General features: G+C 36.2%; 1 protein-coding gene across 6 annotated transcripts in view; it reads right to left on the bottom strand.

Moving 5' to 3' along the window:
• The window catches only part of rgs7b (regulator of G protein signaling 7b), a 97,428-nt gene that overhangs the window by 63,442 nt on the left and 10,849 nt on the right, over positions 1–23,137 (bottom strand). For 5 of the 6 annotated variants that reach the window (XM_088610163.1, XM_088610159.1, XM_088610158.1 and 2 more), the window contains exon 3: positions 118–214. The exons of the other annotated variant lie outside the window; for it this stretch is intronic. In XM_088610163.1, the coding sequence (XP_088466289.1) occupies positions 118–214 (97 nt within the window). The remainder of the gene's footprint in view (positions 1–117; positions 215–23,137) is intronic. 6 annotated transcript variants of the gene reach the window in all.

The following is a 23,137-nucleotide window of genomic DNA, read 5'->3' as shown; positions in this document are numbered from 1 at the left end:
TAAGGAATATAAATCTATTTAATATGCATAGAAAACTGGACTTTTGCCCTTTTGTTTTGCTGAACACGCAAACCCTAAAACGTGTAGGTAAATTAGGTTGCAGTAGTTTGATCGTACCTGAAAAAACGCTGGGAATCTTGGATAGAAAACTTTTCACTGTGCGGATAGGAATTCCATTTTTTTCATCTTGCATACGTGCTATGATATCTTCCATCTAGAAGAAAGGAATATAAAGTCAAAATACTCTTCATATTGTTAGTGACAAGTAACACACAAAATAAAAGGAATAGTGTATACCAGGAGATAATATTCACACCCCTAATGGATAAGGAGCAATAAACCTCAGATAAAACTGAGTTATAGATTAGATAATGTGGCTTTGCTTAAAACAATTCTAAAATTGACATACTATAATCACATTTTTCATAATTTAATAATGAGCCATTTTTGTCCTAATTCCAGAAAATAGGAAAGTCATATGTATTCACACCTAAGTATTCCATTAAATTAAATCCAGCAAAACTAGCAGCAGTAGCATTGGATTATAAATAGCATGTTTTTGTACTGTGTTTATGCTGCTGGGACCTATTTTTTATTTTTTCTTTAGTCTGCAAAACTGTTTTAAAGATAACAAATTAAGGTTTCTACTGTATATTTAAAGTGAAATTGGTTGGGTTACATTTTACCATTGTGAAAGGTTACTGAAATGATGAAAAGAATTGTAAAATCTATCACTTACAATACCTGTGTCTGCATTTGTTCTAGTCCACTCAGACACAAATTAATTAAAACAACCAAAACACTTAAACTGTGGAAACATTGTGCTGTATTACAAGGGAAAATAATTCCATTATTTTTCTCTGAGGGAAGAATTATTCCAGCAGGTACAGGTGCACCTCTTTGATAGCCTAGCTCCCAGGCGTATGAGCATTTGATTCACAGTCACCTGACTCTATACTCATGCAGCCAAGAATAAGCAGCTTTTCTTTTCATCACTATTAGCTGCTTCTGATTCCATTATTATCTGCTTATCTACTTAAAACAGACCAGCTCTTGAAGAAGCACTGTTACTATTAACCTAAAGCCTTTTACTATTGTATGCATTTTTAAGCAGGAAACGTACACTGCTGAGACAGTCTATCATGAAAAAGACCTGGCAATAGTGGGTTACTATAGAAATCAAATATTTTTGTTCACAGTGAGATAATGGAGGGAAATGTCAATAAGACTGCAATGAAAACACGCCTGAAGCAAAAGTCTTTATCGGGCATCTGGGGCTACATCTCTATTTTGTATTTCACCTTACTAATGGGCTCTTCTAGTAAATAATCAACAAGCTTTAAAGCTGAATTCTTGAGATCTCTAGATATATAACATCCCAAAATGACATCCTGCTCTTCAGCGTCTTTTGAAACAGAATGAGTTTCAGACTATGAAAGAGTATTAGCTGACAGGAAAATCTTCTCCTTCTAATGAAGGAGCTGAAACAAAAAGCAGCACTAACACAAAAGTATACTCCTGGCAACAAGCCAGAACTGCAGGGTATTTATGGTAGTGGACTGTACAAAAAGTACAGAGAGCTTGCCTATTTAACATGTTGCTTTTGGTTTATTTCTTCCAACTGTCAGATATGTGACTAATAAAATAATTGTGAGACTATAATCACAATCAAGAGTACTCTTCAAATCCCTGGTGGTGTGTACGCACAAAGATAGAGTAGATGAGGGGCTAATCCATCATATACATTTTAACTAGATCTATAACAAGTGTAACGTTTAAGTTAACGGTTTTAGATCTAGTTAAAAGTATAATTTTCAACTTGGTATTAAATATTCATTCGGTACTCATTTTAGTCAAGGGTGAATAAAATAAAATCACATAAATCAGCAACATTTTTAGTTCCTCAGTACAAAATTCCCTTGCACAGTATTGAACAAAATGAGATAAAACTTAATATTATCCTACAATTTGTGGCCTAACCTCTGTTGTTCTTGCAAAAATTCCAGCTTCACTAAGTTTAGAGATTCAGCTATTCATGAAGTTTGTTAAATGATAAATGAATACTAAGTATACACAGATCATTCCATTTTAATATGAAATGCATTAGAGGTTACATTTTGGTGACAGAGGAGAAATAACTAATCCATCCATTCAAGCTAAAGTTAGGATAGTGACTAATACTGATTAGTCACTATCAATACTAATACTGATCTAGTCGGTATTAGAAAGCTGCAGATTCCTAGGTTGTGGCAACTATCCCTAGATATAAAGGGATCCCCAGGTAGAAAGTCCATCCCAGAAGCATAAGATACAACATATGACTACACCATGGAAGGGAAACCAGTCTATAAAAAGGCAAAAACACACACCTACAGAAGAACAATTCAGAGCCAATAATAATTAACCTTCCCTAACCTAATTTAGGGAAGTGGGCGAACTTGGGGAGATGGTGCAAACTCTGTACAGAAGGCGCCCCAGGTAACTAATATGTAACCTTGTGAATTCACCCATGTTAAAGTAGTGGCACATAATAAATATTTAAAAAGCATGAAATTTGAAAAGAAACATGAAGCACTTTTGAATAAGTGTAATTATGAATCCATTGATATTTCTCAGTCCTTGTTCATAAATTTTAGCAATCAGTTGGAGATTTCACCAATGTAAGACAATTGAGAAGATAATAAACTAAAGCAACTTCATGCTTATTTAAGAGAGTAAGACAAGGACTAAGATTATTTTAAATACGTTACATCCAGGGCTCTTTGTATATATCTACTAACATAAAGTAGCCATCTAAAACATGTTTTTCCATATCAGAAATGTTTATATGTTTTAAATACCTTTATATTCGTCCTAAAAAGCTAGCGGTCGCAGTTCTCAGAGCCTAAAGGCAATGAGTAGGAGCTGAGGTTTTTACTGAGCTGTAGGTGGGCTGAGAGATAATGATCAAAGGGGATCTTCTGGAAAATAACTTTGATTAATTGTCATAAGAGTAAGCATTCCACACCCGGAAAGACATTATCAGAAGACACAAAAGAGGCAGGAAAGGAAAGAATGGAAATGAACAAAATGGAAGCAAGAAAGCAAAAGAGAAGAAGCGTGCCAGGCAAGAGGGCCTTGTTCGGATACACTTTATTTATTGCTTAAGAGAGCTTGCTGCTCTTTATTTTAGGAAACTCTCATTTCCGTATTTGTCCAATCCTTAGGCTAAAGGCGTTCTCTCCTAGTTAGGAATGCATTTTCAGGATAGGGAGACAGATTCTCATGCACTTTGAGGTATCTGGGTTTACAGGAAGGGAGTTCTAGCTCTAGGTCAAATTCTGTTTTACTTGGGACACAGGTTTATCTCTCTTTTTGGTCTGTTAGGTACTATATAATGTTCGTATTACTGGGTTTGCAATCCAGGTTTTTGGAGAAATCAAAATTATGTATACAGTATGTGTAACATTCTGTCTCGCCTAGATGTGTTATTTTAGATAAATATTTGTCTTAGTTGGACTCTCATCTATTACTCTGTCACCATAGCAGTGCCAGAGACTAATGAACTTGGATGCCTAAAGCTGTACCAATCACTCGTGTATATTTTTGATACATTTATTGTATGACAATTTGTCTTTACTTATTTTGTATAATTGTGTATCCTGCCCTTTTTTTCTATTTTCCTAATCCTCTCTCTATTACAATACAAACATTGTGGCTAAATTACTGTTCTTCATTTTGCAATGAGAATGTCAATGTAATAACTCAGTCTAGTAAGCACTGTGAGTATTCTAGAGGAGGCTGAATCAGGGTGCAAAGAAAACACCCATCCATTTTCTAACAACTTCTACCAATTCAGAGTTGTAGGATCTCAGCAAGCAACAGGCACAAGGCAGGAGACCCTGCCTTAACGGGACAAAAACACAGACATGCACACACTCACACCTAGCGCCAATTTCCCAGAAACCAATTATGTCTTTGGACTGTGGGGAGACCCCGGAGTACCAGAAGCAAACCCATGCAAACATGAAGACAACACACAAACTCCACACAGATAGCATCCCAGGTCTGGAATTGAACTCCTGCACTGTGAGGCGGCCATGCTCACCACTGCACCATCATGCCATTCATACGGAAAAAAACAACAAAAAAACTCTATAGCTAAAACAGAACATAACACAAATGACAGTATAATTTCCCAGTACTATGTTTAACTCTTAGTTGCATTATTGCCTGTACACCTTGCCTGTATTCAAGGAAACTTCTGTGGTTTAGACTTCTTCAGTAGCTTTCGTGCTTCGTGCTAACATCTGTTGCAGCAGTGATGTACAGTATTATTGCAAACACAAGCTCTTAGTGATTTTTTATGGTAAGGGAAAAAAATAAAATGAGAAAAATAAGAAATTTATCGCATGACAAAAGTGTCATTGTTTAATTCAATTGTGCAAACCACTTGTATTGTTCTTTCATTGGCCATGATGATTTTAAAGAGTTATCTTTTTTTTAATTGATTATTTGAGCCTAGCCTTTTACCTTAGTATAACTGGGATAACTGGTAGACTGCCAGAGCAACTGTGTCTTACAGTATATTTCTGAAATACATTTTAAATCAACCCTTTTCAGACACAAATCTAAAAATATATTAAAACCCACCAATAATTCATCCCTGTGGTGCTGCGTGTTCCAGCATGAAGTATTAGTGTTGCAAAACATCTCTACATTTAAAATTCAACATTTTGTAGGATTCTTTTATTATTCTATTTAGCAACGCTTTTCCCTTTTAGTATTTCTGCATGGAGAGAAAGTTGCTATGTTTGACTCTTGTTTAAGGAGAACTTCGTAGAGAGGGCTTATCAATCAGTTTGTAAAATTAATATAATAATACCAGTTAAAAAATAAAATTAGTCTTCTCTGAATTAGGTTTGCTAATTCTCTTTTCTAAAAATATGCAGAATATATTAAAAATGAACTCTTGCTCCTTGGAACAGCTAACATTTGCTACTGCTTTCCACTGGGAAAACTAATTTGGTATAATATTTTCATCTAGCAGAGATAATAAAGTGCATCTAATTTTTGCCTTTAGGGGGTCTCTTTAATTGGGAGGTGGTGGAAAAATAGACTGAAAGCCAAGTCCATCACTGCTAATTTTAAACTGTCTGGGAGCGTGAGGCAGCACACCAGGTTACTGCTAGCTACCTGCATGGAATAGGAAGTTACTGTGAAAACAAATAACGCACCCTTTCAAGTGCTGTATCCTTCCTGATATCATAACAGAATTACAATGCACTTGTCACATGAAATAATCAAGAAAGTGCATTGTTCACATAACAATTATTACCTTACAGATATGAACCCTGCAACAGCTTTCAGTTACTTTCACATACTGTAGCTAAGGCAATGAATGTTTCATAAGACAAGGCACAGTCATCATCTTTCTCAAAAAAACTTCCAGGCAACATGAAGTTTATACATCCTGGCCAATGACTGGAGCAACATCTTTTAAAATGCATGAACCATGGCCCTTGAGACCATATTTTCTTAGCTGAATTTTATTTATTGTATATTTGCTGAAAATTCATACAATTGGTATACAGTACTAGATAAAATAAGAATATTAAAGCTGTATACAGTACTAGATAAAATAATAATATTAAAGCTGATGTATATTTTCATATTAATATACATATAGATGTGCTGTTTAATTTAAAACTCCTTGAAAAGAAATTCGTATTTTTAACACCACTTCATCATGCTTAAAAATTGAAAACCCATCATTCGACTCCTGTAAGAATACCAATTGTTTCATGACATTCCTGATGTGACATTGCCTGAAAGTGCAGGAGGTTACAATCTACAATTAATGAGGTTCTTATAAGAAAAGTAAAACCATATTTCACTCAATTACAGTCTCAAGGGCACAACTTATAGCCTATAAAAAGTACTGTACATGCCTAAAATTTCAACAGACCCTTGTGTTTGATGGCACAGACATAAAACTAATTTTAAAAGCAATTGTCTGCTATAGCTACTTCAACACAAATTGCTATTTTCCTTTAACCTAAAAGAAATTAATTTATTTAAAAATGCAACTCTACAAATAATAATCAAGATGAAGCCTACCAGTAAAGATGATTACTATAGTTCTGTTTGAAAATGTCTGAAACATTCTAATTTGAAATTTCCTTCTGTGATATAACATAGGGAACTGGGGTTATGTTGGAACCTAACCTTGTAAAAGCTAAATTATATTCAGTGCTCCTATCTATCGTTTTCAAACATGTTGGCAGAACAAATATGCTAATGTTTGGGTTTTTTTCCAAGAGGCTACCTTTCCTTCCTACTAAAAAAAGTTTCCTGTATTCCTGTAGCATGAAAGAAAGTCCTCACCTGAGGCAAAGCAGAAAACTACTAGGATCCAGTATATTGACTTCTAGACCTGTAGAGGTCACCTTCCTCCTCGGCAGCTCCTGTCTTTCTGCATCAGTAATTGGTTCTACACCGAGCTAAGCTCTGCTGAATAAAACCAGTGAAACAGGAGTGAGTGAATAAATGACTTCCCAGTGAGATTTCTATCTAGACTTAATCACCAAAATTAATTAGATCTCGTTCAGATTAACTCACACCTAGTCGTTGCATTTGTAAAAATAATTTGTAAAAATTAAAACGAGCTTTTAAATCTCTCACCAAACAAATAATGGTAAGGCATCATGAAGATAAGTAAAACCGGCTCTAGTATTTTTTGCCATTAGTATTTGCATTATAAATTTGACAGCTCAACATCTGTAACTGGACATTATCTTCCTCTTATTAACTTATAAGCACTTGTAAAATAATAGCCTATTAGATTATGAATCTAATTGGTCATTCATTTCACTACATTGGTCAGCAACTTCACTACTTCAGCACAACACAATCGCCTTCTCACGAACCTTTCTCTAATTGATTCCTTCATTCCTCTTATTTTTTATCATTTTAATGATAATTTGTTGGCATCACAGTAATCAAATGTTAAACAAAGGTCATAATGACCATTAAAGGAAAATGGGTGAAGGCTACCACATTGATTCTGCTAAATTATTACCCTCCAGAATAGCTCCTACTGCAAACACACCAGGAAAAACAAGAATGCTTCAGATTAATGCCAGGTTATCTTGTGGGTTTTCACAGCTTGTACATGACCTGTATGTGTTTGGAAGGAACATGTCCAGCAGCCCTGGTGAGGCTCCAAGACAGACGCGTTTCCAGCCTGCAATCACTGTCCTCAGAGGTGACGCAGAATGCAAATATGGGAGACAGGCCAGTAGTGATTCCAAATGACAATCAGCATTAGCACAGGCTAAGTTATTGACCTCTGATTGATAAGGTTATTGGAAGATGACTTGAATTTTAACAATCTGTTGCTAAGGCAACTAGAGGGAATGTGATACCGTAACTGCATCTCGGTGCTTAAGACGTGTTCTCTTGTAACTATTTGTTTTTTTTTCAATCTCCAATTTGAAATTAAGAGGCATTAAGCAGCATAAACTGAGTTCGTGAATTTTGTATGGGTGATTTCTAAAGTGTGTCAATTTGTAGTATCATAAGTATTGTACTGTGTTGTATTTTACAACTTGCAAATTGTTTATTTGATCAGAACTCTATACTCAACATCACTTGTATTTTGAAAGTTTTTAAAATCCAAAGGGATAAATCAAGAGCAATCATCTTTTTTTTAAAAAAAATGTTATTATTTAAATTTAATAATAGAATGAACCTAAAAGAGTTACTGCAACTGTATACAATGACCTCTAAATGGGGCCTTATAGTTCATTATACAATTTGAACATAATATGCTGTTGGGATTTAAGACGTCACAGTACAGCTCAGCGAACATTTGCAAAATAAGTTTAATGGTTGGGCTCTTTCTGTAGAGCAATAACACAGGAATACAAATGCTATGCTCTAAATACAATTTATCTCGAAGGCTTGTTTGTAATACAAATACAGCCTTGGCCAACCTCTTTTGTTGTTGCCATAAAAGTCAAGGCTAGGACAAGGATAGAACATATATTTAATCACAGAATATAACATGCATACATATTGTACTGTATATGCTCAGTGTAGCACAAGTCACAGAATGCATGTTAATAGCAGCTGTCTGAGAAACTCACAAAGTCAACTGAACAGCTAAAGTGTCGGCTAAGAGTCAAACAAAAGGCTTGTCTGCCTGAATTCTTATTTAATATAAAATATATGTGTAATATATATTTTATAATTAATTATTTCCTGTTTTGCATTTATATGTAATTTGTTTTTTTTGCTATCAAAACCCTGCCTTTTGTATGCTCTTACATGTAAAGCACTTAAGGATATAAAACAGTATACAGTACAAATGCAAGGAGGTGCTATTCTAAATATGTGAATGCAATGTAACACTTTCAAAAGACAGATTTCAGGTGTGAATTTGGACTTGCAAAGAAAATAGCATGCCCTTTTGAAACCAGTGCCCGAGGTCATATTAGGTTACTGTTGCTGCTGCTGTTTTCTCCTGGAGAAGTGGAAATACTTTTATGTATGTTCATTGATTTGGTTAGCATTTCTCATGAAATGCTATTCCTGTGTGCAATGAAAGCTTTGACACAAAGGTAAATTTCATTCACAAAAAGAACAGTCTGTGGATTAAAGGAGCTATCTTTTTTTAGCTGCACAAAAAGTACGTTTTGAAATAACATTTTCAAAAACATGTCAACTGTTTGGCAGATTCAAAGCTTGCCTGCTGGAGGTTTTTGCTGCAGGAGAAACAGATTGAAAGTACACATCAGGGAAAGCATATACTTCAATCGAAAGAAGACATTATCCAACTGTGACTGTCAGCCCGGCAGCTTGCCTGCACAGAACATCAGGAAAACAGCAGCTATTCTACCACAAGAAGAAAAACTCTACATGTGGTAAAACAACCTGATTCAGACTGAATTAACCCCAAGCCTCTGGATTTACAATGTCAGAGACTGAACCACAGCAAGAATCTTTTTTCCTACCTTTTAACTTCATCTACAGTTCACGCACCGAGGTACCCAGTCACCACAATTTGTCCTACTCAAAACAATAACCTTGCTGGTCACATCCAACACTAAACATGCTGTGACCTGACTCCATTTCACTCCTGTTGTTCCTGGGCTTAGCAAGGACATTTCAGAGAACTCTAATAACATGGTTAAAGATACAGAATATGTTATAAAATGTAAATATACAGTAGACATTAAAGCCTCTGTTGCCAAACATTTTTATTTAATATATATATTTCAATTATCAAGCTAACCTTGTCTGCTGTCTTGACATGAAAAACTGAGTGTAAACTAATAATCAATCAGCAACAATTAAGGCTAGACTGTAAAACATTAAATTTGCATAACTACATTTCTCAGATGTATCTACACCACCTTTGTAGAATTTCATTACATTAAAAGCAACATAAAGGTTGAGTTTTCATACAAATAATTTAAAATGACAACGTTTTTCTTTCAATGAAAGAAGACGGTCAATCCCATAAGGACACCATGTGTTGTTCAATGAATATTCTTCCCACTCAACACCTGCAAGTAGCATGGGGGATTATATTACTTTCAGATAACTAGGCCATGTCGAATCTTGCTTGTCTGTATCTGCATTTTAATTACATTTTATAATCTGTATATTCTTAAAGGATGAAATGGTGTTTAAAATAATTTTAAAAAATAAAACCCTGAATGTATAGAATCAGAACAGGTAATATCTAATTTAATAGCAACAAATACTGTACACTACTGACGATGACACAAAGTGACTAAATTTAACACTGAACAAAAGGACATTTTATTTAAAAAATTAACAGTGAAATTTAATTGTAGTTCTTCAGCTATGAATTATTTTTAATATAAAACAGATAATAAAAGTTTGAACTCAGCATCATTAACAAATATTTTAAATGTACCTACACTGCACTGAACTAGCATTCTATTTAACACATGTATATTCATCATACTGTATACCTGTATACTTGTATTAAATAGAATATTGCCTAATTTGTTCAAATAGGTAGCTGCGCCAGCATGCGTAGGCTGCAAAGGGACAAGTAAAGGTTTATACCATGCTAAAAAGAGAAGAAAATCAATGAGGATGAAAGATAAACACATACTGTACAGCATAGTTAAACCAAAGAATACAGAAATGGAGGGCAAATTTGCCTACTATGGAAGTTCCTGAAGAACTGTATTATGCCACCTCAAAAACCTAAAAAATAGAATGACAACACATTTCTTGTTAGTCTCATTAAAAGGATAAAAACTCTAATCCACAACAAAGGAGGTGGGGGCATAGTATGTGACACTCAAATTGTCCAGCCTGCCGAGTCCAACATGTCCAGCATGTAGGAAAATGTAGGACATAAAGGACCTAAAGAGGACATAAATTACTGTAGGTAATGGAGCAGAATGATTCTGTCAAACTAACTGCTGCAGCTTAAATGAACCAGACTTGTCCAGTGAGGCCATAAAGACTCAGGTGAGCATAAAAAAGGAGACTATAGTCTGTCTTTTGTGAAACAAAGTCAACAGTCACTTGTTTAACAATGACGATCCTGTTGACACTGAAGCCTTATTGGGACAGTTTTCCCAAGCTAATTTTTATTTTTTTCAAGTGATTTGCGACCCCTGAGATTTATTCTGAATTACTTTGAGGGGTTATTTTTGGCCAAAAAGCTTTGGGTTCACCAAGACCTCTCTAGATGCACAAGACAACATCAGAAAGTAAATGAACAGCAATAATTCATTGAACGTGACTCTTCTCCTACAGTACATTATACTATCATGGTAGCCTTTCGAAATGCCAAATGAATATCGTCACGTCTCATTTTCACAGCTGTTTTATTCACTAAAAGTAAAGTTTTCATTTATGTCTAAACAATTTTATATCTGCAACTGTGGAATTAAAACACTTTGTCCTTCACTTAGACTTGCAATACTGAAAACCACTCTCCATGATGGGACAGTCTCAAACACCCATACAAACATGGACAGAATATACAATCTCTATGCAGATAGCAGGTTGAGAAATGAACCCCTGCACCACAAGGCAGCAAAGCTATCCACTGCTACACTGTGCTGCCCTATAATAAAGGTCATTTTTAACTGAATACTGATTAATGATCAGATATTTATGGTTCCTTAACTCCATGCGGCATTCATTAAAAATTTCAGAAGAAACATTCCAAATATTTGTATCAGTTATTAATAGCAGATCTTTCTATTTATTAAATTCTAAGGCTGATAATTTTAGGCTTTTTTTCATTTTAACAAAGAGAAATAAACAATTTTCATTCCATGCTAAGAAGTAGAAATTAAGAACACACTGTATCAGCCGTTAAGCCATCTTCACCACCTGAAACATTTATTTAACAGGGTGTGAGACAATGGGAAATGAGCAGTGGCTGGAAGAACAGACAAAGACTGGCCTATAGCCTGTGTGTCACCCAAGTGACTCTGTCCATCCCCGCATATACAGTCTCAAACACTCTGTCCAGATGCTGACCACATCAAAGTGTGTTAACGGGAAAACTCAATTAAGAAGTAGTAAATATTCCTGAGTGGTAAGCATGCAAATTAAAAAAGTGTAAATAAAAAAACGACCTGTATTGAAAAAGGTAAAACGGAAATCAGTGTTAGACAATTATAGAAGGTGCACGTATTAGGAAGATACAAAACATATCAATATATTAATATACACTGGGATTTTATATAAAATAATATGAACAGTATTCTATTATTGCATGAGGGTTTCAGTGCATACTGTAACATCATTATTCATATCACTATAGCACTGAGGATTAGCATTGTCAAAACAAGCATTACCAACGTAATTAAGACGGCTTTAAAGGCATCTCTATACAGATTTTGACGTGTGCAAAATATTACTAGAACTTTATTTCCAGTGTTTTTTCAGCAGTCATAGACCATGTAATTGTTTATAAAATGATTTCACAATCCTGTTTGAACACCTGTGTAATGGCTTTGCAATGAATCAAATACAGAGGAATTGTTATAGGCAAATATATGAAGTAATTTCCTCTCTTTTCTATTCCTGTTTTCCCCAGAGACAACATGACAGACTATTTTGACATTTAGTGTATGGAAATGATATATTAAATTCAATGCAGGTAAAGCTGACATTTCACTGATTGTAAAGCGTGCCTGAAATTAAGCACTTCTAATTGTACCAACCACCTATTCTGTGATCAGCCAAGAAGGTCAATGTAGCTGCATTCTAATCCCATTTGTCAACTTTGAAAAAATATGCCTTAAGAGAAACACAGGCTTGGACTGTGGCCCAGGGAGGCACAGAGCACAAGAAATTACCCAACGAGACAACTGCCTGTTTGAACACCACTCCCCTCCTACAGTACATCTTTAATAATAAACATGAGACTTTCCTTAGCACAGAACCATCAATATTGTGTGAGGTGAATGAACCCTGAGGTCTTTAGACTTTATAAAGACAAGTGGCTCTCAAAATTTAGATGGTCCTGCATGCCAAAATAGTTTTTGCTATGCTATATTTGTCATACTTGTCAGCATATAGATGTTTTAAATGTCGGTGCCTCATTGACACAAAAATACTTCCTCCAAGTGTGAATTAAGCTACTAATAATAAAATGTGACTGTGATGTCAGCGACTGTGTTCATGTAAAGATTTCTGCAGTGAATGGCAAAGGTGAAAAAAGAGCTCAAAACAGGCCATTAATAAACATAAACAGATCAATGCAAATTCATAAAACAATTAAATGCAAAAAATGTCATTTAAAAAAGAACAACAATATTTATGGTAAATCCATAATTCTATATTTACAGTACCTGTTGAAATTAATTTTTCATACCTCAAAACATGCTTGTGTAGTTTTCTGATTTTACTCAATGACTGTGTTGCTGATGAACAATTTACATATTTCTTGAAGAGTTTATATCTAAGATAAACAGAACAAACAATAAACGTTTGTTCAACAGTAGCAATGTCTACACATATCTACACAACTCACTTCTAACATGCCACTTCTTTTGCGCATTTTGATCACAGATCTTTTGCTTAAAGAGAACTTCTCATTTTCTCTAAGGTGTGCTGCATCTAGAAAAGAAGATACTACAGTCTTTTGATTTTTTGACACTATTTTATTAGGTTTAATTTCACTGCCCCTGTACCATGTCGGTGTTTCAAAATTTCCTAAGGGATCTGGCTGTCATTAAAGTGCTCCATTTATATAAAGTTTATCTTAATTACTGACTTCATGAGTTTCTTTGTAAAATACACAACCCATTGTCAGCTATGCAAGAAATTTTGTTTACCAAAAAATGATGATCTCACTTTTACCTGCCTCTAACTTTATAGTAAGTAACACTGAAATCTCTCCATGTCATTTCTTCATAATGCACCATATCTTCCCAGCCTATCGTCTCTAGCAAATCCTGGTACACTATATACTTTCAGTCACATGACATGAGTATTTGTGTTTGTTCACCTGCTGTATCATTGATCTAATTTCAAACAGCTATAAGTGGAATTTGGGCTTTTGTTATTTTTGTTGCCTTAACAATATTTCCAGGTGGATGAAAGTGTTGATGGAAACCAAAGTTCCTATTATGCTCACAGCTTGGTGTACTACTATAGATCAGAAGCCATCCTGGCAATGTTAAACTGTCAGTCTCAGCCGCAATTAAACAATTTTTAAAAAAATGGATTCACAACATGGATCAAAGCAGCCAGCCAATCTATGACAATAACATAGATACATTATTTCATCTACTGATCAGTAACAGTAACTATATACTGAGAATCAAAAGGAAATTTATTTTCATGTATTCAGTTATGATCAAGAAAATATTTTTTGTAGGAGTTGCACTGAAATTTCTGAGCAGACACGGCACAGAAAAATCCATTAACTCTTAATCTGATTAACATTTGTCATCAAGGGCCTAGTGTGCAAGTGTACCCTCCATTAGAAGTAGTACAAGCTGCATATCTGCAACATGGTGTCGTGAGGAATTCTTTTTCATTCCTGTAACAGTCACTGGTCTCTGAGCCCTAGAGGCAATACATCATTCCAGCTCACCCCACGAAGCTTTAAGTGTGACTTGAGAATTCAAGTCTGGGCAGTTGGGCATCCACAGCATAACTGTCAAGGCATGCTATCAAGTCTGTTGTTACCAAAGTGGCAGAAGGACACGTTTTGTCCTGCTTGAATGTTGCTACATCAGGATGAGCCTGCAGAAAGGGCAGCAAGTGAGGCCCCAAGACTTGTTCAATGTAGCGCTGTACAGTCAGGTCACATCCAGACGGCATGGCTTGTCACTTATGCAACCCAACAACTAGAGTGCAGAAAAAGTTGACTTTGTCGGTGCACCTGGGGATTTTGAGCACTTGTACAAATCCCCTCGTAGACTTTGTTTAAGGACTAAAAGGGTTCAGTGCACATATCCGCCCTATTTCCAGTATATAAAGTATACATCACACAGTCCACCTGTGTTCAAGTCGTTCTGGGTGATTATCAATGGTGAACATTTTGTAACTGTATGTCACTTGTTCCTCAGCCCAGTGAGGCCTAATACCAATTTCATTATAGGACTCAGCAAAATGCGGTGTTTACGTAATCTTCTTAATACTGTACTTACTTAAAAAAGCCAACTAAAATTGGCATTTAAATAGCCATTAAAATAACAAAAAGTACTCTTTTTTTATAAATAACTACAAACTAAATTATTTGTTTTTCTAATTATCTGCTTTATACAGAAACTTTATACAGTTTTTTTAATCAAATAAGAAATCTTCCAACAGTTTGGGCTATCTAATATTCAACAATACAACACAATACAATGACACAATGAAACAAAACAATATCAAGGATTGCAATATACAGTATAATGTTACTGAATTATTGTAGTCATAACCACTGTTATAATCACTGAAAACCAGGAAATACTGTATGAGTAAAATAAAACAACAGGAGCCAAAGAAATGGAGTTTCCATGTGTATTTTAATATTACTGAAACCATGTTGAGAAAAACACTCTGTACCATGGTGTGCTTCCACTGGAGCACTTGATTTAACTCAGGAAAACCATCTTCCCAGCCAGCCCTGCAGATAAAAGGGAAAGGCTGGGGTTGATATGCAAATTAGCCATGTGTAGCGTTCTGCTGCTGTAGCTGAGGAGTGGGGAAAATGTGGTTTTCAAGGACAGAGCACACACTGTACCCTAGAAAGATGCTGTCAGTTGACACCTAATCTGAGATTAACTGTTTGAAGTACAGTGTCAGGTTACTGTATTAAGCTGTGAATTGTAAATCTGACGTCTTTTTAAATGTGTTTTATTGCACCTTGCCAAATTATCTTCTACATGTTTTTGCTGGGGTGGCCTATTTGTGGAAGCTCTATCTCTAATAATTGTTTTTGTGGCCTTTTGAACGAAAGAAGAAATACACAATTAACCAGCATATATGAAATAAAACTCCCAGACCTGCTGCAGCTATTTACAAATCCCCATGGAAAAAAATGGGACTTTCAAAAGCTGAGTTAGATCCATCTCACACATGATCCTCAGACTGTCACAGCATGATCCCATTTGCATATTCACATGATGCAGTATGTGATCAACCTGCTGTTCAACATGGGGGTCGTGCCACGATCCTGATCCCTCCTCTTAAGGGCGCTCCGACCCTTTTGTATTTTAGTTGATTACGTGCACCTGCCCCCTGTTTTGCCTGTTACTGTTTAAGCCCAGCACTCCCGCTATTCCTCGCTCTGCTTTGGAAGATGGACGCCTCAAGACTTGCCTATCCCTGGATTTGTTTGCCTGCTCCACGTACCCAGAGCACCGGATCACCGCCGTCACGTCCCCCGTCTGTCATCCCGTCCTGATCCTCATCATGTTTTCCCTGTTGTCCTTTTCCAGTTACTTCCAGATTATACCGTCTGCATAGGCTCCTAAACTACGCACTTCACAGGAGCCCGGACCGGCACCTGTGACAGGTTGGTTCCCAGTGTTGAACGTCATTCTCCCATGCTTAGAAGATTCACCCTGTCCTCCTCTGTGCTTGATTATTGACAACCACAGACCCAATTTACATCATTCCCCCCCCCCTCCCCCCCCAAAGCTAAGCTCACAATCGAGCCCCACTCGTGTGCCACCCGTCCACGTCACCTGCCCCAGTGTTCGAGAGGATGTTTTTTTACTTCCCTTCAGAAGTTTGCCCTCAGCTGTGACCGACATGCAAACACAACTCTGCACGCCCACATTAAAGCTGCTCACTGGGTGATGCTGCTAGCGCTGCCCGTGCAAACAATTTGGATCAGGTGCCAGTGCTTCACAGTGCTGGTGACGTCTATTACTAATACACAGGATGGAAACTGATAGTTTTCAAGCCTTCTCATAAAGACAGCTTAGGCTGAAATAATTTAGAGGAATAGGAATATTTTTTCAAAATAATTTAGAAAATCACTTACTATTTTAAAACTAAACCTTAACAAGGAAAATAAACTCAGATCCCTCAGCGTCTGGGTTAGGTATGTGGTATAACAGAAAACAGCGTTCACTCACCAGTGATTTAAATGAAGCAGCATAATCAGCTCCTGTTTGTTAGGAAGCACACACTACCACATCCCTACTCAAATGAAGTGGGGAAGGTAACTGCCTATTAATTTGAAAGCACAGTGTGATTTAGATGGTAAAAAAATCACAATACAAATTTGGATCTTTTGTAAATATTTTCTTAGCCTTTCAAAAATCTCTTCAGAATCTCACTAAACAATCCATCATAGACAGCTTTTTGGCAGAGTCTTAAACACACCTTGGTATTAGGCATCAATACTAGTGCTACCTCCTGTGGTGGATTCAAAACAGATCTTACCTATTTTTATAGGCACATTCTAAGCCTTAGTTTTGTATTCTGATGCTTGGAATTCCTTAAATTAATCTCGCTTTATGCTGTTGACAGATTAACCAATGCATACACTACTACACACATGCAATTATGTCACTCATAAACCTGCCTTCTTGAATTGCTTCCATTTAGGTTGGAGTGAAGCCTTTTAAATGTAAACGCTTTATTGACAGTGACTGGTGCTCTAGGACAGCTCTCTGAGTCATAGATCTTGTGCCTTTTTTCTTATCTATTGTGTGTTAGGCTGTGCTCCAGGGGTGACAGACCTTGTTCTGTGGTGTGCATCAAGGATCTGGAACACAATCAAATTATCAGTACGACTTGCTCAGTCAGCATTGCAACTCTTGTGCCCAGCCTCTTCCAAATTGCAGTATTTCAAAGCAATATTTTTTTTATTTTGGAGAAGAGCAGGAATCAAAGCATAAAAAGTCTCATTGAATGCTAACCTCGTTAAATAGATTTTGTTTTCCACTGTGACTGTGTCTCCTGGGTATTACAAAAATATTTTCAAAGCAACTAAGACTTCAAAACATGTTAGAAGTAAACCACCTTCTATATTCAACTGACAGCAGCCTGGCTGGATACTTAAGATAGTTTGACTGAGTGTGACACATTGGTGTCACAATCTGTGACATATTGGTGGCTGCAATTATTGTAACTGAGAAACACATCGTGAGAGTGGTGAGTTGGGTGTTTTTTTTTTGTCAGTTGAAGGGAAAATGGGATTCTGTTGGAAAACCCCCACAGCAGGGTTAATTCAGCTCATTAGCCTATCCCAGTAGGTGACAAATGGGCACTGGTGACTAATACAGTGTTGGTGGTTCAGTACACATTATTGTACAACAAGTGGATATTACTGCCCACCTACTTTTATAATCCAATATCAAAATATCCTGTGATATATCTCAGTACAAAACTGGAAGAAATACAGTCAGCCCAATAACAAGGTTTCACTGACTTAAATGTGTTAAACTCCTGCATTAAGTACAAAAACATGAGCAAGAATCAAAACTAGAAGAAAACACTTTTTGTAAAGTAGAGCTGCCTTAAGCACAAAGAAGTAAGACTCAGGATCACTTTTGCCTTCTTTAATATAGAAATACATTTTTATGTTTTGACAGCAGTGACGGTATGTGATGCCTCTTTGTGAAATATTGCTTAGGGAAAATCTTTTCTTTTCTACATAGTAACATTATTATTAATAATTATGTTATTTCTCAGTAGCCTCATCAATTCTGAAATCATCCATAGAGAAAAGCGTTTGTTTTCTGTCTTCATCTATGCATTGCAGAATCCAATTCATTGAGTACATTTTTGCTGTCCAGTTGTTAACAAATTCAATTTCACAATAAGGATGAGTATAGAGCTGTAGCTTAATAGCTTAAGAACACTTATTTTAAGGACTCAAAACTATCCAATTGCAAGCCCAAGCCTAAACAGCCAACAACATTGATCTAATTCCTTGTTGTTTCAAACAACAAAGAAGGTCTTCCTGTCAGTTGACCACCACTCTACAGCAACACATTAGCCATCTATATTGTGAAGCTCTCAATGTGATAAGTAGTGGCTTGGGAATATGAATAATTTGTGTACGATCCTCCTGGATAATATCAACAGCTCCATCTAACAGCCTACTTCTGATTCTGGAGGCGTTCTTCATACAGTAAATCACTTCATATGTACTGAATGGTAAGAAAGTACAGGAGTAAATGCATGCGACACACATCTGCATGGCAAAGCACCAGTAATTCAGCCATATATAATCCATTATATATTCTATGTGTATCTAGCATCTAACCTGTGCAGAAACAATATGCAATTCAATTGAAATCTATTTTAAGTTAATGGTTAATTAACGCCTGATATTTCCCCACACAAGACTTCCAGCTATGTACAGTATGTATAGGAATACCAATCATACATACTGTATACAGTAAACACAAAATATTGTGTTCCAATCTCCATCCAACATTGAAGACAACTATTTAAGTAAAAAAAAGCATTTCAGTTAAAGTGCATTGTGCTAAGGGTAATCTAGTATGTATTTTCTCTCTTAAACCTATCATGACATGTTATTAATTTGGGGAAACACCTTTCCCGTGAACCAAACATATGAAATGTAATTGCTTCTCTTCCATAAACATTTCACTGTTACAATTAACAATAGATTTCATAAAGCTGTTTTCATTTTATTCAAATGTATGCAGCAGCACCCAAGTTAAATTAATGCAAAACTGAAGTAGATCAATAAAGCTTTCAAATAATACAAAAGTCCCAAAGGCTATTTTACATTACAATGTTTTATTGAGCTCTTCTGATTACCTTCAGTTTGATCTGCAGTATAATTCAATGAGACTTTGCATTATAGCCCTGTGTGCATGTGATGGATATCTTAACTGGCTGCCTTTCATATTGATCCACCACTGCCTGAGTACTCAGAAACACAATACTTTGCTGTAAGTGATTCATAAGACATTTCCGAGGAAGGGAAAATGTAACCTGTTCAGTCAGAGAATATTTTCTAAATGTGCTGTGGACAGACATTACAATAAATAAAGGTAATTCTTCAGGTCAATTCGTAGCTTACTGTGAATCAGATCAGAGTTAACCTCAAGCCTGTCTATTTGAAAGTAAGCACTTGAAAGAACTAAGAAACTGCTCTGCCTTTTTGCTATTCATCATCTGGTTCAAAATCATATAAGCCCAGATTTCACATTTAAAAAAACTGCATTGCTATAATTCAAAGCCAGTCTTTGAAGTGCATGTTTAAAAACAAACACAAGCACAGATACCAAAGACATCCACATTGTCTTTTTGTAAACTGATTCACTGCTGTATTTGTGATTAATCAACACTTTGTGTGACATAAACATTGTTGTTTTGTTTTTGTTTTTTTCTCTGTGGGGCAGCTCATTCAGGAAAACAGATTATATTCCAGTTCTCAAACACAGAGAACAAAACTACAAAATCAAAAAAATAGGTTGTCTTTACATAAGTCTCAACCTCCTGGCACAGACTTTATTAAAAAATCAATAGTGTAGTTACAAGTGACCTGCCGGTCAAGACAAAGAGCCACAGTAGTAGAGCAGATTGCTGTAGACAAGGTGTCAGGCAGTATGGATGAATACATGTGCATACAGTATAAAAAGATAATCCTATTTAATTAATGGAGTTTATAACAAAAGTTCGGGACTATCAGACTCAGCCCTCAGTAATTAGCAATCGCTCCTGACAATCCATTCCTCTCCCAAACGCTATAAATACCTACGAGATCCCCATCTTTCTCTCGCATGTCTCTTACTGTACATCCCACCTCCACCCCATCTCCAGCTCTGCAGATGCCCCTCGGTCACCCTGCAGGGGGTCCTGGCCTCCTTGTCCTCTGGCCGGGAGGTCAGTCCTCAGCCAAGCGGGTTAAGCCACAATTTTGCTCCATGACACTTTCATCTTGGGTGTTGTCATTCCTAGTAAATTACTGTATAATAATTAGACAAATCATTTAGTGAAAAAGGGGGCAAGCTGGTGCAGTGGTTAGCACTGCTATCAGGCAGTCCTGGGGCCCTGAGTTCACTTCCTGAGGTGCTATCTGCGTGGAGTTTGTAGCGTATATTTTCCCTGTATTCACATGGGTTTCCTCCCACAGTCCAAAAACATACTGTTAGGTTATTTGTCTTTGGGAAAAATTGGCCCTGGTGTGAATGTGTGCATGTCTGTGTCTGTATGTGCCCTGTGATGGACTAGTGTCTCATCCAGGGTGTACCCAGCATTACGCCCTTTGCTTGCCAGGATAGGCTCTGGGTCCGCAGTGAACCTGAATTGGAAAAGCAGTTACAAAATACTGTAGGTGGATGGACAAAACCTGCTAATGTCTGTAACTAAGGGTTATTATATTAAGTCTGTGAATAACCTCTTTGAGGACTTCAAAACAAAAACAAAAAAGCCTTTACTTGCTCTTCTCATTGAAAATCTTTCACAGCTTCATTTTGGTAATCAGTAAACTTTTCCAGTCAGTTGTAGCACAACCAAAGAGAAAATCCCTGCTCTCTTTTGTAAGTAATTAAAAAACATACATTTATTACATTGATTCAAACAAGAAGATTAGATAAAAACATATGAGGCAGCTAAAAAAATCTGATTTTACTGATTTACTGAGTCTGATCTTAGGGACTTTGTCATGCATAGACTACTTCACTGTGCACTGTTGCCATGGGAATTCAATCCCCTAATGCACTTCTCTTCACAAAACAGTTCATTCCATCACTTCGACACAGTCATACTGTATGCTCATCGAAGCCACTACAATCATACAATTACTCCGATATCCACAAAGAACACAAATAAACAAAGACACGTTTAAAAAACAGAAAAAAGGCACACATTCAACCCACCCATTTAACAGCACATTATTTTTGATGTTATTTAATAACAAAATGCCTTTGATGTTGTAGTGAAATTTGTATGATTATCTCTCATACCCCATGTTTGCTTGTGTACCTATAGAAACATTTATTAATATTTGTATTACACAAAAATGTGGTTTAATTTCCCAATAGTAATGTGGATCTGTTTTTTTTACTAAATAAGATAAATACCACAGTGCTGTGCTAATAAATGTTAAACATATGGTATTTATCCCCTTCTAAATTAAGTTCTAAACTTCCTTTAAATGCTTCAAGTTTAATGTACTATAAACGAACTACTGTGAATTTGTTGCTTAATTAAGTTTCTGTAAGGATCCTTTATCCATTTTTATCATAATCTTACATAAGCTGCTTATCATGTTAGTTGATTTATTCAAACAATTTACTGAGAGAAACATATTCATACAGTACATACTCGTGGATAAATGCTCTGTGACACACACGAAAGTGGGGTTAAGATGACCATTTTCCCACAAATAACAATAGTGCACATCTGGAAGCAGTCAGATCACTAGGATCTACTGGTGTATTCCTGCCGTATCAAATCTAATAGACACTAGTCCAGCGGTGTTCTGCCCTCTGGTATGCAATGTCTTTGTCAATGGAAAGCATTCCCTCCGGTGCAATTTGCATGTGTAGTCAATTTTATTGTTCTGTGGTGCTTCGAAAAGCTTCTTTTCCTAACAGATCTGTTTAAACAGGCCATCAGACTAACTTCATAAGCAACCTGCATAAAGCATTATGTTCTACTGTATTATGACTCACAGTAAAACAGCGTGACATTGTCTGCACAATAAAAAAAAAACATAAAAGTAATGGTTGACTATTTAAATGATTAACTGAGTGACTAATTTTTGTGTCAGCCTTTCTGTTATTAAATAGTATCTGACTGCAAATGCCAAGCTGCTTCATGGGCAGTCTTTCCCTCTCAAAGGATGTGAGTTCTGGCAGCAGTGTGACCAGTCATCAGCCAGCTCACTTACAGATCGTTGAAGATTTTCCTCTGACTGTGCGCTCTCCAGTCAAGTACAGAGAGTCTGTGCTCTCTGACTGAAGTGCACAACAGCTTCAGTGGCAGTGGACATTAGTTGTCTTTTTAAAAAATAAAATACCACACTTGATGAACTGTACCTGAATTTTATCCTTAAATTCTGGATTCCCCAACATCAGTGATCAATTACACAGCACCGGTGGAAAAAAAAAATTGGTGTATAAATGCCAGGCACCCTTGATTCTATTTCGGCAATAAAATGGGATGTGAGCATTTTAATGGAGGAGAAACTTAATGGATGACTCTCAAGAATATAGACTTTACCCTTCAACAGCACTTCATTCATTCGATATCCCAGACCCACTCTGCTGGCACACATCTGTAATCTATTAAAGAATGACAAAGGCCTTCTCTATGTACTGCATACAATAAAAGGGGAACAGAAAATAGCTTGAGACAGATGTTAGATGTACAATGCACTATTTAATATACAGTAAAACAACCAGTGGCTTGAAATGAAATATTGTGCATGCTTGTGTTGTTCAAGTGAGTCAGGAGGTATACAGAATGTAATTCAAGAGCTTTAAGGCGATAAGAACACTCCACTATGACGCTATATTTTTAGGGAAACAATTTTTTCCCTTCAAATTTACCCATCTTCTAATTATCCTATTTTCATTAACTTGCCTCTTCAGTATCATAATATTGTGGCTTCCATTTTGTAAAATGTGAAGGATTTTGTTTTAAATTATAAAATGAAGCCTATATGCCACAGAAAGCATTTATGGAGTATGATTCAAATATTAAA

Source organism: Lepisosteus platostomus, chromosome 17 (genome assembly GCF_059453375.1).
Source record: "Lepisosteus platostomus isolate fLepPlt1 chromosome 17, fLepPlt1.hap1, whole genome shotgun sequence".
Lineage (NCBI taxonomy): Eukaryota > Metazoa > Chordata > Actinopteri > Semionotiformes > Lepisosteidae > Lepisosteus > Lepisosteus platostomus.
The sequence above is the reverse complement of the archived record's forward strand: the minus strand, read 5'-3'. Positions and strand labels throughout refer to the sequence as shown.